This window comes from Phasianus colchicus, chromosome 36, assembly GCF_987193195.1.
Source record: "Phasianus colchicus chromosome 36, bPhaCol1.hap1.1, whole genome shotgun sequence".
Lineage (NCBI taxonomy): Eukaryota > Metazoa > Chordata > Aves > Galliformes > Phasianidae > Phasianus > Phasianus colchicus.
This window is the reverse complement of record NC_143471.1, coordinates 2,588,322-2,606,507: the sequence shown is the minus strand read 5'-3', so window position 1 is coordinate 2,606,507 and position 18,186 is coordinate 2,588,322. Positions and strand designations below refer to the sequence as shown.

The 18,186-nt window shown below is 56.7% G+C and overlaps 1 protein-coding gene across 1 annotated transcript in view; it reads left to right on the top strand.

The window, feature by feature from the left end:
- Positions 1 to 18,186, top strand: part of LOC149913604 (uncharacterized) — a 39,069-nt gene that overhangs the window by 19,143 nt on the left and 1,740 nt on the right. The window contains exons 11-23 of the mRNA XM_090129468.1: positions 15 to 79; positions 320 to 346; positions 482 to 583; positions 1,118 to 2,136; positions 5,132 to 5,234; positions 5,747 to 5,874; positions 6,594 to 6,652; positions 7,356 to 7,421; positions 8,239 to 8,387; positions 9,310 to 9,378; positions 12,348 to 12,510; positions 14,399 to 14,551; positions 15,842 to 15,936. Coding sequence (XP_089985594.1) covers positions 15 to 79; positions 320 to 346; positions 482 to 583; positions 1,118 to 2,136; positions 5,132 to 5,234; positions 5,747 to 5,874; positions 6,594 to 6,652; positions 7,356 to 7,421; positions 8,239 to 8,387; positions 9,310 to 9,378; positions 12,348 to 12,510; positions 14,399 to 14,551; positions 15,842 to 15,936 — 2,198 coding nt within the window. The remainder of the gene's footprint in view (positions 1 to 14; positions 80 to 319; positions 347 to 481; positions 584 to 1,117; positions 2,137 to 5,131; positions 5,235 to 5,746; positions 5,875 to 6,593; positions 6,653 to 7,355; positions 7,422 to 8,238; positions 8,388 to 9,309; positions 9,379 to 12,347; positions 12,511 to 14,398; positions 14,552 to 15,841; positions 15,937 to 18,186) is intronic.

Here is an 18,186-nt window from a genome sequence, read left to right as displayed (position 1 = left end):
ACTGGCATCACCAGCACTGCTGTCACCTCCACTGATGTCACCTCCACTTCTGCTACCTCCTCTGCTGTCACCTCCTCTGGTGTCACCTCCACTGCTGTCAACCCCACAGATGTCACCTCCTCTCCAGTCACCAGCACTGGCGTCACCAGCACCTCTGTAACCTCCACAGATGTCACCACTTCTGGCGTCACCTCCTCTGCCATCACCTCCACTGCTGTCACCTCTACCGGTGTGACTTCCACTGCTGCCACTCCAACAGATGTCACCTCTACTGCTGTCACCTCCACAGGCAGCACTTCTGGCGTCACCTCTACTGCAGCCACCTCCACAGATGTCACCTCAACTGGTATTAGCTCCACTGCTGTCACTTCCACTGGCATCACCCCCACAGATGTCACCTCCACACTTGAAGCCTCCACTTCTGCTACCTCCACTGCTGTCACTCCCACAGATGTCACCTCCACTGGAGCCTCCTCCACAGATGTCACCTCCACTGCTGTCACCTCCACAGGCAGCACTTCTGGTGTCACCTCCACTGGAGCCACCTCCACAGATGTCACCTCCACAGCTGTCACCTCTACTGGTGTGACGTCCACTGCTGCCACTCCCACAGATGTCACCTCCACTGCTGTCACTTCCACTGGCATCACCCCCACAGATGTCACCTCCACACTTGAAGCCTCCACTTCTGCTACCTCCACTGCTGTCACCCCCACGGATGTCACCTCTCCATTCACCAGCACTGCTGTCACCTCTTCTGGTGTCACCTCCTCTGGAGCCACCCCCACAGATGTCTCCTCCACTGCTGTCACCCCCACGGATGTCACCTCTACTGCTGTCACCTCTTCAGGTGTCACCTCCACGGCGGTCACCCCCACAGATGTCACCTCCTCTCCAGTCACCAGCACTGCTGTAACCTCCACTGCTGTCACCTCTTCTGGTGTCACCTCCACTGCAGCCACCCCCACAGATGCCACCTCCACACTTGAAACCTCCACTGCTGTCACCTCTACTGGTGTGACGTCCACTGCTGTCACTACAACAGATGTCACCTCTACTGCTGTCACCTCCACAGGCAGCACTTCTGGTGTCACCTCCACTGCAGCCACCTCCACAGATGTCACCTCCAGTGGTGTGACTTCCACTGCTGTCACCCCCACAGATGTCACCTCCTCTCCAGTCACCTCCACTGGCATCACCAGCACTGCTGTAACCTCCACTGCAGTCACCTCTTCTGGTGTCACCTCCACTGGAGCCACCCCCACTGATGTCACCTCCACACTTGAAACCTCCACTGCTGCCACCTCTACTGGTGTGACTTCCACTGCTGTCACCCCCACAGATGTCACCTCCACTGCTGTCACCCCCACAGATGTCACCTCCTCTCCAGTCACCTCCACTGGCGTCACCAGCACTGCTGTAACCTCCACAGTTGTCACCACTTCTGGCGTCACCTCCACTGCTGTCACCTCCACAGCTGTCACCTCTACTGGCGTCACTCCCACTGCCATCACCTCCACTGCTGTCACCCCCACAGATGTCACCTCCACTTCTTCTACGTCCACTGATGTCACGTCCACTGCTGTCACCTCTACTGGTGTGACGTCCACTGCTGCCACTCCAACAGATGTCACCTCTACTGCTGTCACCTCTACTGCTGTCACCTCCACAGGCAGCACTTCTGGTGTCACCTCCACCGATGTCACTTCCACACTTGAAACCTCCACAGCTGTCACCTCTACTGGTGTGACTTCCACTGCTGTCACCCCCACAGATGTCACCTCCACTGCTGTCACCCCCACGGATGTCACCTCCACTGCTGTCACCTCTACTGGGGCCACTTCCACTGGCATCACTGCCACAGTTGTCACCTCCCCGGATACCACCTCCACTTCTGCTACCTCCACTGCTGTCACCTCCTCTGGTGTCACCTCCACTGCTGTAACCCCCACAGATGTCACCTCCTCTCCAGTCACCAGCACTGCTGTCACCTCTTCTGGTGTCACCTCCACTGGAGCCACCTCCACAGATGTCACCTCCACAGCTGTCACCTCTACTGGTGTGACGTCCACTGCTGCCACTCCCACAGATGTCACCTCTACTGCTGTCACTTCCACTGGCATCACCCCCACAGATGTCACCTCCACACTTGAAGCCTCCACATCTGCTACCTCCACTGCTGTCACCCCCACAGATGTCACCTCTCCATTCACCAGCACTGCTGTCACCTCTTCTGGTGTCACCTCCTCTGGAGCCACCTCCACAGATGTCACCCCCACAGACATCACCTCCACATTTGCTACCTCCACTGCTGTCACTTCCACTGCTGTCACCCCCACAGACGTCACCTCCTCTCCGGTGACCTCCACTGGCATCACCAGCACTGCTGTAACATCTACTGCTGTCACCTCTTCTGGTGTCACCTCCACTGGAGCCACCCCCACAGATGCCACCTCCACACTTGAAACCTCCACTGCTGTCACCTCTACTGGTGTGACTTCCACTGCTGTCACCCCCACAGATGTCACCTCCTCTCCAGTCACCTCCACTGGCATCACCAGCACTGCTGTAACCTCCACAGATGTCACCACTTCTGGTGTCACCACCACTGCTGTCACCTCCACAGATGTCACCCCCACAGATGTCACCTCCACTGATGTCACCACCACTTCTGCTACCTCCTCTGCTGTTACCTCTTCTGGTGTCACCTCCACTGGAGCCACCTCCACAGATGTCACCTCCACACTTGAAACCTCCACAGCTGTCACCTCTACTGGTGTGACTTCCACTGCTGTCACCCCCACAGATGTCACCTCCACTGCTGTCACCTCTACTGGGGCCACTTCCACTGGCATCATTGCCACTGATGTGACCTCCCCGGATGCCACCTCCACTTTTACTACCTCCACTGCTGTCACCCCCACGGATGTCACCTCCACTGGAGGCACCTCCACAGATGTCACCTCCACTGCTGTCACCTCCAGCGCTGTCTCATCTTCATCTTCCCCAACCACCGCCACGACCACCACCATGACCACGACCACCACAACCACAACCACAACCACAACCACAACCACCACCACCACCACCGTCACCACCCCTCCAGGTGAGCCTTACCCCAATGTCACCCTCACCCCCGTGTCACCCCCACCCCAATCTCACCCCCACCCCATCATCACCCCCATCCCCATGCTCACCCTCACCCCATTGTCACCCCCAACCCCATCACCTACTGCGACCCATTTCTACCCCCACCCTATGCTCACCCCCACCCCATTTCCCCCCCCACCCCATTTTCACCCCCATCCCATTGTCCCCCCCACCCCAATCTCATCCCCACCCCATCATCACCCCCACACCCCACTGTCACCCCCACCCCATCATCCTCTGCAACCCATCTTCACCCCTACTTCATCTTCACCCCCACCCCATCTTCACCCCCACCCCATTTCCACCCCTATCCCACTGTCACCCCCACCCCATCACCCTCTCCAACCCATCTTCACCCCCACCTCATCATCACCCCCACCCCATCTTCACCCCAATCCCATCTTCACCCCGACCCCATTTCCACCCCCACCCCATTTCCACTCCCACCCCATTTCCCCCCCCACCCCATCACCCCCTCCAACCCATCATCGCCCCCACCCCATCTTCACCCCCACCCCATTTCCACCCCTATCCCACTGTCACCCCCACCCCATCACCCTCTCCAACCCATCTTCCCCCCCACCCCATGTTCACCCCCACCCCATTTCCACCCCCACCCCACTGTCACCCCCACCCCATCACCCTCTCCAACCCATCTTCACCCCCACCTCATCTTCACCCCCTCCCCAATCTCACCCCCACCCCATTTCCACCCCCACCCCGTCGTCACCTCCACCCCATCACCCTCTCCAACCCATCTTCACCCCCACCCCGTTGTCACGTCCATCACGTTGTCACCTCTGCTTTATTGTCACCCCCACCCCATTGTCACCCCCACCCCACCACCCTCTCCAACCCATCTTCACCCCCACCCCATAGTCACCCCCACCCCGTTGTCACGTCCATCACGTCGTCACCTCTGTTTTATTGTCACCCCCACCCCGTTGTCACCTCTGTTTTATTGTCACCCCCCTCCCCATTGCCACCTCCTCCCCATTGCCACCTCTGCCCCATTGCCACCTCCACCCTATGGCCACCTCTGCCCCACTGTCACCTCCTCCCCATTGTCACCTCTGCTCCGTGGCCACCCCCGCCCCATTATGGCCACCACCGCCCCGTTGTCACCTCCACCTTACAGCCACCCCCGCCCCGTTGTCACCTCTGCCCCTTTCCCGCTTCTGTGTGATGCCCTCCGCCTCCATCCTTCAGCCGTGTCCCCACGTGTCACCTCTGCTCCCCTTTGTGTTGTCCCCCCATGTCACCTCCATTCCTCAAGATGTCCCCTCGTGTCACCCCTGGTCCCCTTTGTGTTGTCCCCCCATGTCACCTCTTTCCTCCTTCATGATGTCCCCTCGTGTCACCTCCATTCCTCATGATGTCACCTCCCTTCTCCTTCATGGTGTCCCCCCATGTCACCTCCATTCCTCAAGATGTCCCCTCATGTCACCTCTGGTCCCTTTCATGATGTCCCCCCATGTCACCTCCATTCTCTTTCCTGTCATCCCCAAGTGTCACCTTCCTTCTCCCTTGTATTGTCCCCCCATGTCACCTCCATTCTACTTCATGATGTCCCCATGTGTCACCTCTTGTTCCCCTTTGTTATGTCCCCTCATGTCACCTCCATTCCTCACGATGTCCCCTCATGTCACCTCTGGTCCCCTTTGTGTTGTCCCCCCATGTCACCTCCCTTCTCCTTCACGATGTCCCCCCATGTCACCTCCATTCCTCACAATGTCTCCCCATGTCACCTCTTTCCTCCTTCACGATGTCCCCATGTGTCACCTCTGGTCCCTTTCATGTTGTCCCCCCATGTCACCTCCATTCTTCACAATGTCCCCTCGTGTCACCTCTGCTCCCTTTTATGTCGTCCCCCCACGTCACCTCCATTCCTCCTGCCATCCCCCCGTGTCACCTCCCCCCTCCTGTCACTGCGTGACCCCCCGATGTCCCCTCCTGACCCCCCGATGTCCCCACAGTGCAGTGTTACAACGGTGGCACCTACGATGGCATCAAATGCCTCTGCCTCTCCAGCTTCTATGGGCCGCAGTGCGAGTTCCCCGCCGACGTCATCGACACCTCTGTCCGTGAGTGCCTCTTCCTCTTCCTCTTCCTCTTCCTCTTCCTCTTCCTCTTCCTCTTCCTCTTCCTCTTCCTCTTCCTCTTCCTCTTCCTCTTCCTCTTCCTCTTCCTCTTCCTCTTCCCATTCCCCTTGCCCTTGCCCTTGCCCTTGCCCTTCCCCTCACTCTCACTCTCACTCTCACTCTCACTCTCACTCTCCCTCTCCCTCCTCTTCCTCCTCCTCTTCCTCCTCCTTCTCCTTCTCCTTCTCCTTCTCCTTCTCCTTCTCCTTCTCCTTCTCCTTCTCCTTCTCCTTCTCCTTCTCCTTCTCCTTCTCCTTCTCCTTCTCCTTCTCCTTCTCCTTCTCCTTCTCCTTCTCCTTCTCCTTCTCCTTCTCCTTCTCCTTCTCCTTCTCTTCTCCTTCTCCTTCTCCTTCTCCTTCTCCTCCTCCTCCTCCTCCTCCTCCTCTTCCTCCTCTTCCTTCTCCTCTTCCTCCCTCTCCCCCACCCCTGGAGGACCAACCCTTTTCTCCCCACAGCGTCCTCTGGTACCACCGTGGCTCTGGCAGTGCTGAAGGTCACCGTCACCAACTTCAACTACAGCGAGGAGCTGAAGGACCAACAGTCGGAAATGTTCCGCGTGTTTGGGGAGCACTTCCAGAATGAGGTGAGAACCATTCCTCGGGTGGGAGGAAGTTGGGGGGGGTCACTTCTGGTTTTGGGGTTGTCGCTTCCGGTGGTTGGGGTGCCACTTCCTGTCGTTGGAGTGTCACTTCCGGAGGTTGGGGTCTCACTTCCACTGGCTGGGGTGTCACTTCTGGTTTTTGGGGTGTCATTTCCATTGGTCGGGGTGCCACTTCCGGTGGTTGGGGTGTCACTTCCTGTCGCTGGGGTGTCACTTCCGGCGGCTGGGGGTCTCACTTCCACCGGCTGGGTGTCACTTCCGATTTTTGGGGTGCCATTTCCATTGTTTGGGGTGCCACTTCCGGATTTGGGGTGCCACTTCCTGTCCTTGGCGTGTCACTTCCGGCGGTTGGGGGGGTCTCACTTCCACCGGCTGGGGTGTCACTTTCGATTTTTGGGGTGTCATTTCCATTGGTCGGGGTGCCACTTCCGGTGGTTGGGGTGCCACTTCCTGTTGTTGGGGCGCCACTTCCGGTTTTGGGGTCCCACTTCCGGTTTGGGGGCGGTGGGGAGGAGGGTGTCTCTTCCATCGGTCGAGGTCTCAACCTCCATCATTCGGGCGCCGCTTCCAGCCGTTGAGGCGTCCCTTTCCGGTGGCTGAGGCCCCACTTCCGGTTTTGGCGGGGGGGGTCGGGGTGCCACTTCCGGTGGTGGGGGGCGTCACTTCCGGTTTCAGTTTCGTTTCTGTCCGTGGTTCCGCAGATCAGGAAAATCTACGGCAGCGTCCCCAGCTACCAGGGGGTGAAGATCATCGACATCAAGTGCGGATGTGGGGCGGGGGCTGCGGGTTGGGGGCGGGGTTTGGGGTCGCTTTGGGTTTGGGGTCGGGGTTGGGGTCGGGTTTGGGGTCGCTTTGGGTTTGGGGTCGGGGTTGGGGTCACTTTGGGTTTGGGGTCACTTTGGGTTTGGGGTCGGGGTTGGGGTCGGGTTTGGGGTCGCTTTGGGTTTGGGGTCGGGTTTGGGGTCGGGGTTGGGGTCACTTTGGGTTTGGGGTCGGATTGAGGTCGGGTCTGGGGTCACTTTGGGTTTGGGGTTGGTGTTGGGCTTGGGGTCACTTTGGGTTTGGGGTCGGGTTTGGGTTTCAGGTCACTTTGGGTTTGGGGTTGGTGTTGGGCTTGGGGTCACTTTGGGTTTGGCGTCGGGTTTGCGGTCATTTTGGGGTTGGGGTTGGGGTCATGGATGGATTTGGGGTCAGGGTTGGGGTCACTTTGGGTTTGGGGTCAGATTTGGGGTTGGTGTTTGGGGTCATTTGGGATTTTGGGTTGGATTTGGGGTCAGATTTGGGGTTTGGGGTTGGATTTGGGGTCGGATTGGGATTTGGGGTGGGATTTGGGGTCAGATTTGGGGTTTGGGGTTGGATTTGTGGTCGGATTGGGATTTGGGGTTGGATTTGGGGTCGGGTTGGGGTTTGGGGTGGGATTTGGGGTTTGGGGTCGGATTTAGGATGCCATCCCCTCCCTGCAGCCCCCCCACCTCAGAGCGGAGCGGCCCCACAGGCGGATCCCGCGTCCGGAGGGAAACCAATTTCGGGTAAAGTGACCCCAAAAACGGGGCAAAAACCGACAGATTTGGGGTTTTGGGGTCGGGGGGGGGGTAAGGTGACCCCAAAATGGGTGAAAAAAACCAATTTTGGGGTCGGGGAATGTAAGGTGATCCCATGGTTATGGGGTTTGGGGTTGGGGGTGGGGGTTGGGGTCAGATTTAGGATTTTGGGGTTGGATTTGGGGTCAGATTTAGGTTTTAGGGTTTGGGATCAGATTTAGGGTTTGGGGTTGGATTTTGGGTTTAGGATTTAGGATTTTGGGGTTGGATTTGGGGTCAGATTTAGAGTTTGGGGCCAGATTTAGGATTTAGGGGTTGGATTTTGGGTTTAGGATTTAGGATTTTGGGGTTGGATTTGGGGTTTAGGATTTAGATTTTAGGGGTTGGATTTGGGGTCAGATTTAGGATTTTGGGGTTGGATTTTGGGTTTAGGATTTAGGATTTTGGGGTTGGATTTGGGGTCAGGTTTAGGAATTGGGGTTTAGGATTTGGGGTTTGGGGTCAGATTTAGGATTTTGGGGTCATATTTGGGGTTTAGGATTTGGGGTCATATTTGGATTTTAGGATTTGGGATTTCATATTTGGGGTTTAGGTTTTGGGGTTTCATATTTGGGGTTTAGGATTTGGGGTTAAGGATTTGAGCTCATATTTGGGGTTTAGGATTTGGGGTTTAGGATTTGGGGTTTTTAGGCTTTTGCTTTTAGGATCCGTATTTCGGGCTGGGATTTGGGGCCGTTCCCACAACCTCAGCCTTCCCAATTTTTGGGGTCGGGATCCCAATCTTCACCCCGTCGCCCCTTTTTAGGGTCGGCGTCGTCGTGACCCACGAGGTCGTCGTCACCACCAGCACCGACGGCCCCAATGTCACCGCCGAGCTTTTTGGGGTCACCGAAGCCCTGGTGGAGAAACTCCGTCAGACCCAGAACAGCCAGGGGGACTGCCAGCAAAACACCTGTGGGTCCCATACGGCCCCATATGGCCCCATATGGCCCTATATGGCCCTATATGCCCCCCTATAGCCTCATATAGACCAAAATGGCCCCCAATGGCCCCATATGGCCCCATATGGCCCTATTTGGCCCTATATGACCCCATATAGAACAAAATGGCCCCCCATGGCCCTATAGGGCCCCATATGGCCCTATTTGGCCCTATATGCCCCCCTATAGCCTCATATAGACCAAAATGGCCCCCAATGGCCCCATATGGCCCCATATGGCCCTATATGGCCCTATATGACCCCATATAGAACAAAATGGCCCCCAATGGCCCTATAGGGCCCCGTATGGCCCTATATGGCCCTATTTGGCCCTATATGCCCCCCTATAGCCTCATATAGACCAAAATGGCCCCCAATGGCCCCATATGGCCCCATATGGCCCTATATGGCTCTATATGACCCCATATAGAACAAAATGGCCCCCCATGGCCCTATAGGGCCCCGTATGGCCCTATACGGCCCTATTTGGCCCTATATGCCCCCATATAGCCCCATATGGAACAAAATGGCCTCCAATGGTCCCATATGGCCCCACATAGCCCTATATGGCCCTATATGGCCCCATATAGCCCCCAATGACCCCATATGGCCCCATATAGACCCATATCACCCCATAAGACCCCCAGTGTCCCCATATGGCCCCCATATAGACCCATATTGCCCCATATGACCCCATATAGACCCATATCACCCCATATGACCCCCAGTGTCCCCATATGGCCCCCATATAGACCCATATTGCCCCATATGGCCCCATATGACCCCATACGGTCCTATACGGCCCCATATGGCCCCCCCAACCCCGCTGACCCCATATGGTCCTATACGGCCCCATATGGCCCCCCCAACCCTGCTGACCCCACTGTTCCCCCACAGCCGTCCTTTGCCTCATCGTGTCGTCGGACCCCGTTGTGACACCAATGAGCCCCACAGGTTCTTTGGATGGTGAGCACCCACCCCAAACCCCAAATCCTGACCCCAAACCCCAAATCCTGACCCCAAACCCCAAACCTGACTCCCAAATCCTACCCCAAACCCCAAATCCCACAACAAACCCCAAACCTGACCCCCTAAATCCAACGCAAACCCTGACACCAAACCCCAAACCCCAAACCCCCAAACCCCAAACCTGACCCCCAAATCCCACCCCAAACTGCAAATCCCAAACCTGACCCCAAACCTGACCCCCAAATCCCACCCCAAACCCCAAATTGCACCCCAAACCCCAAAACTGACCCCCAAATCCCACCCCAAACCCTAAACCTGACCCCAAACCCCAAACCAAACCCCATTATTTCCTCCCTGACCCCATTAACCCCATAACCCCCTGACCCCACAACCCCCCTCTGACCCCATTAACCCCATAAATCCCCCCAGATCTCTGCTCGTCCCGCGCCCCCGCTGGCTTCCAGCCCTATTACTACACCCTCACTTCGTGTCCTATAACCTCCCTGACCCCATAACCCCATAACCCCCCTCTGACCCCATAACCCTCTGACCCCATAACCCCCTCTGACCCCATTAACCCCATAAATCCCCCCTGATCTCTGCTCGTCCCACACTCCCGCTGGCTTCCAGCCCTATTACTTTGGGTCCCATAACCCCCTGACCCCATTATTCCCACCCTGACCCCATATCTCCCTGACCCCATAACTCCCTGACCCCACAACCCCCCTCTGACCCCATTAACCCCATAAATCCCCCCAGACCTCTGCTCGTCCCGCGCCCCCGCTGGCTTCCAGCCCTATTACTACACCCTCACTTCGTGTCCCATAACTCCCTGACCCCATAACCCCATAACCCCCCTCTGACCCCATAACCCACCTGACCCCACAACCCCCCTCTGACCCCATTAACCCCATAAATCCCCCCTGATCTCTGCTCGTCCCACACTCCCGCTGGCTTCCAGCCCTATTACTTTGGGTCCCATAACCCCCTGACCCCATTATTCCCACCCTGACCCCATATCTCCCTGACCCCATAACCCCCTGACCCCACAACCCCCCTCTGACCCCATTAACCCCATAAATCCCCCCAGACCTCTGCTTGTCCCGCGCCCCCGCTGGCTTCCAGCCCTATTACTTTGGGTCCCATAACCCCCTGACCCCATTATTCCCACCCTGACCCCATATCTCCCTGACCCCATAACCCCCTGACCCCACAACCCCCCTCTGACCCCATTAACCCCATAAATCCCCCCAGACGTCTGCTCGTCCCGCGCCCCCGCTGGCTTCCAGCCCTATTACTACACCCTCACTTCGGGTCCCATAACCCCCTGACCCCACAACCCCATAACCCCATAACCCCCCTCTGACCCTATTAACCCCCTGACCCCACAACTCCCCTCTGACCCCATTAACCCCATAAATCCCCCCAGACGTCTGCTCGTCCCGCGCCCCCGCTGGCTTCCAGCCCTATTACTACACCCTCACTTCGTGTCCTATAACCTCCCTGAACCCATAACCCCATAACCCCCCTCTGACCCCATAACCCTCTGACCCCATAACCCCCTCTGACCCCATTAACCCCATAAATCCCCCCTGATCTCTGCTCGTCCCACACTCCCGCTGGCTTCCAGCCCTATTACTTTGGGTCCCATAACCCCCTGACCCCATTATTCCCACCCTGACCCCATATCTCCCTGACCCCATAACTCCCTGACCCCACAACCCCCCTCTGACCCCATTAACCCCATAAATCCCCCCAGACCTCTGCTCGTCCCGCGCCCCCGCTGGCTTCCAGCCCTATTACTACACCCTCACTTCGTGTCCCATAACTCCCTGACCCCATAACCCCATAACCCCCCTCTGACCCCATAACCCACCTGACCCCACAACCCCCCTCTGACCCCATTAACCCCATAAATCCCCCCTGATCTCTGCTCGTCCCACACTCCCGCTGGCTTCCAGCCCTATTACTTTGGGTCCCATAACCCCCTGACCCCATTATTCCCACCCTGACCCCATATCTCCCTGACCCCATAACCCCCTGACCCCACAACCCCCCTCTGACCCCATTAACCCCATAAATCCCCCCAGACGTCTGCTCGTCCCGCGCCCCCGCTGGCTTCCAGCCCTATTACTACACCCTCACTTCGGGTCCCATAACCCCCTGACCCCACAACCCCATAACCCCATAACCCCCCTCTGACCCTATTAACCCCCTGACCCCACAACTCCCCTCTGACCCCATTAACCCCATAAATCCCCCCAGACGTCTGCTCGTCCCGCGCCCCCGCTGGCTTCCAGCCCTATTACTACACCCTCACTTCGGGTCCCATAACCCCCTGACCCCACAACCCCATAACCCCATAACCCCCCTCTGACCCTATTAACCCCCTGACCCCACAACTCCCCTCTGACCCCATTAACCCCATAAATCCCCCCAGACGTCTGCTCGTCCCGCGCCCCCGCTGGCTTCCAGCCCTATTACTACACCCTCACTTCGGGTCCCATAACCCCCTGACCCCACAACCCCATAACCCCATAACCCCCCTCTGACCCTATTAACCCCCTGACCCCACAACCCCCCTCTGACCCCATTAACCCCATAAATCCCCCCAGACCTCTGCTCGTCCCGCGCCCCCGCTGGCTTCCAGCCCTATTACTACACCCTCACTTCGGGTCCCATAACTCCCTGACCCCATTATTCCCTCCCCTGACACCATGTCCCCCTGACCCCATAACCCCCTGACCCCACAACCCCCCTCTGACCCCATTAACCCCATAAATCCCCCCAGACGTCTGCTCGTCCCGCGCCCCCGCTGGCTTCCAGCCCTATTACTACACCCTCACTTCGGGTCCCATATCCCCCTGACCCCACAACCCCATAACCCCATAACCCCCCTCTGACCCTATTAACCCCCTGACCCCACAACCCCCCTCTGACCCCATTAACCCCATAAATCCCCCCAGACGTCTGCTCGTCCCGCGCCCCCGCTGGCTTCCAGCCCTATTACTACGCCGTCACCTCGGGTTCCACCGTTCGCTGCGTCACCGCCTGCGCCCCAAACACCCCCCACACCATCGACTGCAACAACGGGGACTGCAGGGTGTCCACAGCCGGGCCGCAGTGCCAGTGAGTGCCAGCCCACATCCCATAATATCCCATCGGGTCGGGGGGCCGCGGTGCCGGTGAGCGCCGGCCCCGTAGGGGAGCCTGGCATCCCATAATATCCCGTAAGACAGTGAGCGCCGGCCCCACAGGGGAGCCTGGCATCCCATAATATCCCATAGGGTCGAGGAGCTGGGAGGAGTTATGGGGCCCCGTAGGGGAGCCTGACATCCCATAATATCCCATAAGACAGTGAGCGCCGGCCCCATAGGGGGGCCTGACATCCCATAATATCCCATAGGACAGTGGGCGTTGGCCCCATAGGGCAGCCTGACATCCCATAATATCCCATAGGGTCAAGGGGCTGGGAGGAGTTATGGGGCCCCATAGGGCAGCCTGACATCCCATAATATCCCATAGGGTCGAGGAGCTGGGAGGAGTTATGGGGCCCCGTAGGGGAGCCTGACATCCCATAATATCCCATAAGACAGTGAGCGCCAGCCCTATAGAGGAACCTGACATCCCATAATATCCCATAAGACAGTGGGCGCTGGCCCCACAGGGCAGCCTGACATCCCATAATATCCCATAAGACAGTGGGCAATGGCCCCATAGGGCAGCCTGACATCCCATAATATCCCATAGGGTCAAGGGGCTGGGAGGGGTCTGCTGACCCCATAACCCCCCTGACCCCATTGATCCCCATTGACCCTATTGCCCCCCATTGATCTGCATTGACCCCCATTGACACCACTGACCCCCATTGACCCCATTGACCCCATAACCCCACAACCCCATTGACGCCCATTGACTCCCTTTGACCCCCATTCACCCCCATTCACCCCCATTGACCCCCATTACCCCCATTATCCCCCAATGACCCCATTGACCCCATAACCCCCAAAACCCCATAACCCCCTTTGAACCCCATTGACCCCCATAACCCCATAACCCCACTGACCCCACATCCCCACTGACCCCCACTGACCCCCACTGACCCCCATTGACCCCCATTGACACCCATTGACCCCATTGACCCCATAACCCCATAACCCCCCTGACCCCCCCTGACCCCCACTGACCCCCATTGACCCCCATTGACCCCCATTGACTCCCATTACCCCCATTACTCCCATTGACCCCGTAACCCCACAACCCCACAACCCCACAACCCCACTGACCCCCACTGACCCCCATTGACCCCCATTGACTCCCAATCCCCCCATTACCCCCATTGACCCCACAACCCCGCAACCCCACAACCCCATTGACCCCCACTGACCCCCATTGACCCCCACTGACCCCCATTGACTCCCAATCCCCCCATTACCCCCATTGACCCCATAACCCCACAACCCCACCACCCCATAACCCCATAACCCCGCAACCCCACTGACCCCCATTGACCCCCATTGACCCCCACTGACCCCCATTGACTCCACTGACCCCCATTGACTCCATTGACTCCCATTACCCCCATTACCCCCATTGACCCCATAACCCCACAACCCCATTGACCCCCACTGACCCCCACTGACCCCCACTGACCCCCATTGACCCCCATTGCCCCCCATTGACTCCCATTACCCCCATTGACTCCCATTACCCCCATTACCCCCATTGACCCCACAACCCCGCAACCCCACAACCCCATTGACCCCCACTGACCCCCATTGACCACCATTGACCCCCATTGACCCCCACTGACCCCCACTGACCCCCATTGACTCCATTGACCCCCATTGACTCCATTGACTCCCATTACCCCCATTACCCCCATTGACCCCACCACCCCGCAACCCCATTGACCCCACAACCCCATTGACCCCACAACCCCACTGACCCCACAACCCCATTGACCCCACAACCCCATTGACCCCACAACCCCACTGACCCCCCCCTCCCCCCCCAGGTGCCGTGACCCCGCCCTCTATTGGTACCCAGGCCCGCGCTGCTCGGGCCGGGTGAGCAAAGTGGGCTTTGGGCTGGGGCTGCTGGCCGCCATCTTGCTGCTGCTCTGCGCCGCGCTGGGGGGGCTGCTGCTCAGCAGGAGGAGGAGGGGCAGGTATGGGGTGTGGGGGGGGGGGGTTATGGGGTTTTGGGGTTATGGGGTCAATGGGGTCATTGGGGGTAATGGGGGGATTGGGAGTCAATGGGGTCAATGGGGTCAATGGGGGTAATGGGAGTCAATGGGGATAATGGGGGTCAATGGGGGTCAGTGGAGGTCAATAGGGGTCAGTGGGGTTGTGGGGTCAATGGGGTTATGGGGTCAGTGGGGATAATGGGGGTCAGTGGGGCTCCCCCTGTGCTGGGGGGGCTGCTGCTCAGCAGGAGGAGGAGGGGCAGGTATGGGGTGAGGGGGGGGGGGGTTATGGGGTTTTGGGGTTATGGGGTCAATGGGGTCATTGGGGGTAATGGGGGGATTGGGAGTCAATGGGGTCAATGGGGTCAATGGGGTCAATGGGAGTCAATTGGTGTCAATGGGAGTCAATGGGGTCAATGGGGGTCAATGGGGGTCAATGGGTGTCAATGGGGGTCAATGGGAGTCAATGGGCGTCAATGGGGTCAATGGGGGTCAGTGGGGGTCAGTGGGGTTATGGGGTCAATGGGGATAATGGGGGTCAGTGGGGTTATGGGGTTATGGGGTCAATGGGGATAATGGGGGTCAATGGGGCTCCCCCCATACTGGGGGGGCTGCTGCTCAGCAGGAGGAGGAGGGGCAGGTATGGGGTGGGGGGGTTATGGGGTTTTGAGGTGGTTGTGGGGTCAGTATGGGGTTATGGGGTGGTTATGGGGTGGAGGGGGTTGTGGCGTTATGGGTTTGTGGGGTGGGGGGGGGGTTATGGGGTTTGGGGTTATGGGGTTGTGGGGTTATGGGGTGGGTATGGGGTGGGTATGGGGTTGTGGGGTTATGGGGTTGTGGGGTCATGGGGTTATGGGGTGGTTATGGGTTGTGGGGGGGTTGTGGGGTTATAGGTTTGTGGGGTTTTGGGGTTATGGGGTGGGCATGGGGTTGTGGGGTTATGGGGGGGATATGGGGGTGGATATGGGGTGGGTATGGGGTTATGTTGTGGTTATGGGGTTATGAGGTGTGGGGTTATGGGTGGCTATGGGGTGGTTATGGGATTATGGGGGGTTATGGGGGCAGTTATGGGGTGGGGGGTTATGGGGTGGAACCCATCGGATGTGTGGGACTCGCCTATAGGATCTGTGGGGCCTATAGGATCTGTGGGGCCTATAGGATCTGTGGGCCCCCTGGGATCTGTGGGGCTGGTTGGGGTCTGCGGGGCCTTTAGGATGTGTGGGGCGCAGCGGTGGATTTATGGGTTTGGGGTCCCTTTCCTCCACCCCACAGCTCGCAGCCCCCCGCTGCCGGCGCCCATTGGTACGAGTTGGACTCCGAGTTCTGGGGGTCACCCGACGGCTTCACCTACAGCAACAGCACTGCAGGTGGGGGCAGCGCCCCATAAAAACCCCATAAAAACCCAAAAAAACCCCATACAACCCATAAAAACCCATAGCGCCCCATCAAACCCCATAAAAACCGATCAAACCCCATAAAAACCCCATAAAAACCCATACAACCCATAAAAACCCATAGCGCCCCATCAAACCCCATCAAACCCCATAAAAACCCCCAAAAAACCCATACAACCCATAAAAACCCATAGCGCCCGATCAAACCCCATAAAAACCAATCAAACCCCATAAAAACCCCATAAAAACCCATACAACCCATAAAAACCCATAATGCCCCATCAAACCCCATAAAACCCCATAAAAACCCCATAAAAACCCATGAAAACTCATAAAAACCCATAGCGCCCCATCAAACCCCATCAAACCCCATAAAAACCCCATAAAAACCCCCCAAAAAACCCATGAAAACTCATAAAAACCCATAGCGCCCCATCAAACCCCATAAAAACCGATCAAACCCCATAAAAACCCCATAAAAACCCATACAACCCATAAAAACCCATAGTGCCCCATCAAACCCCATAAAAACCAATCAAACCCCATAAAAACCCCATAAAAACCCCAAAAAACCCATACAACCCATAAAAACCCATAGCGCCTCATCAAACCCCATCAAACCCCATAAAAACCCAAAAAAAAACCATGAAAACCCATAAAAACCCATAGCACCCTATCAAACCCCATCAAACCCCATAAAAACCCCATAAAAACCCATGAAAACCCATAAAAACCCATAGCACCCTATCAAACCCCATCAAACCCCATCCAACCCCGTAAAAACCCCATAAAAACCCATACAACCCATAAAAACCCATAGCGCCCCATCAAACCCCATCAAACCCCATAAAAACCCCATAAAAACCCATGAAAACTCATAAAAACCCATAGTGCCCCATCAAACCCCATAAAAACCAATCAAACCCCATAAAAACCCCATAAAAACCCCAAAAAACCCATACAACCCATAAAAACCCATAGCGCCTCATCAAACCCCATAAAAACCGATCAAACCCCATAAAAACCCCATAAAAACCCATGAAAACTCATAAAAACCCATAGCGCCCCATCAAACCCCATCAAACCCCATAAAAACCCCATAAAAACCCATACAACCCATAAAAACCCATAGCGCCCCATCAAACCCCATCAAACCCCATAAAAACCCCAAAAAAACCCATGAAAACCCATAAAAACCCATAGCGCCCCATCAAACCCCATAAAAACCGATCAAACCCCATAAAAACCCCAAAAAAACCCATACAACCCATAAAAACCCATAGCGCCCCATCAAACCCCATCAAACCCCATAAAAACCCCATAAAAACCCATGAAAACTCATAAAAACCCATAGCGCCCCATCAAACCCCATAAAAACCAATCAAACCCCATAAAAACCCCATAAAACCCCCCCAAAAAACCCATACAACCCATAAAAACCCATAGCACCCCATCAAACCCCATAAAAACCGATCAAACCCCATCAAACCCCATAAAAACCCCATAAAAACCCCATAAAAACCCCAAACAACCCATAAAAACCCATAGTGCCCCATAACGTCCCATCATACCCTATAAAAACCCATAAATCCCCCATAAAAACCCCATATCTCCCCATATCCCCCCCTCACCCCATATGACCCCATAACCCCATAAAACCCCACAAATCCCCCATAACTCCATAAAAACCCTACAAATCCCCCATAAAACCCCATAAACCCCATAACCCCACATCCCCCCATATCTCCCCCCACCCATCACCCCATAACCCCCCCTCACCCCGTACGACCCCATAACCCCATAAAACCCCACAAATCCCCCATCACCCCATAAAAACCCTACAAATCCCTCATAACCCCATAAAACCCCATAAACCCCATAACCCCATATCCCCCCATACCTCCCCCCACCCCATATGCCTCCGTCACCCCATAACCCCCCTCACCCCATACGACCCCATAACCCCATAAAACCCCCCAAATCCCCCATAACCCCATAAAAACCCCACAAATCCCCCACAACCCCATAAAAACCCTACAAATCCCCCATAACCCATAAAAACCCCCCCAAATCCCCCACAACCCCATAAAAACCCCACAAATCCCCCACAACCCCATAAAAACCCCCCAAATCCCCCACGACCCCATAAAAACCCCATAAATCCTCCACGACCCCATAAAAACACCCCAAATCCCCCATAACCCCATAAAAACCCTACAAATC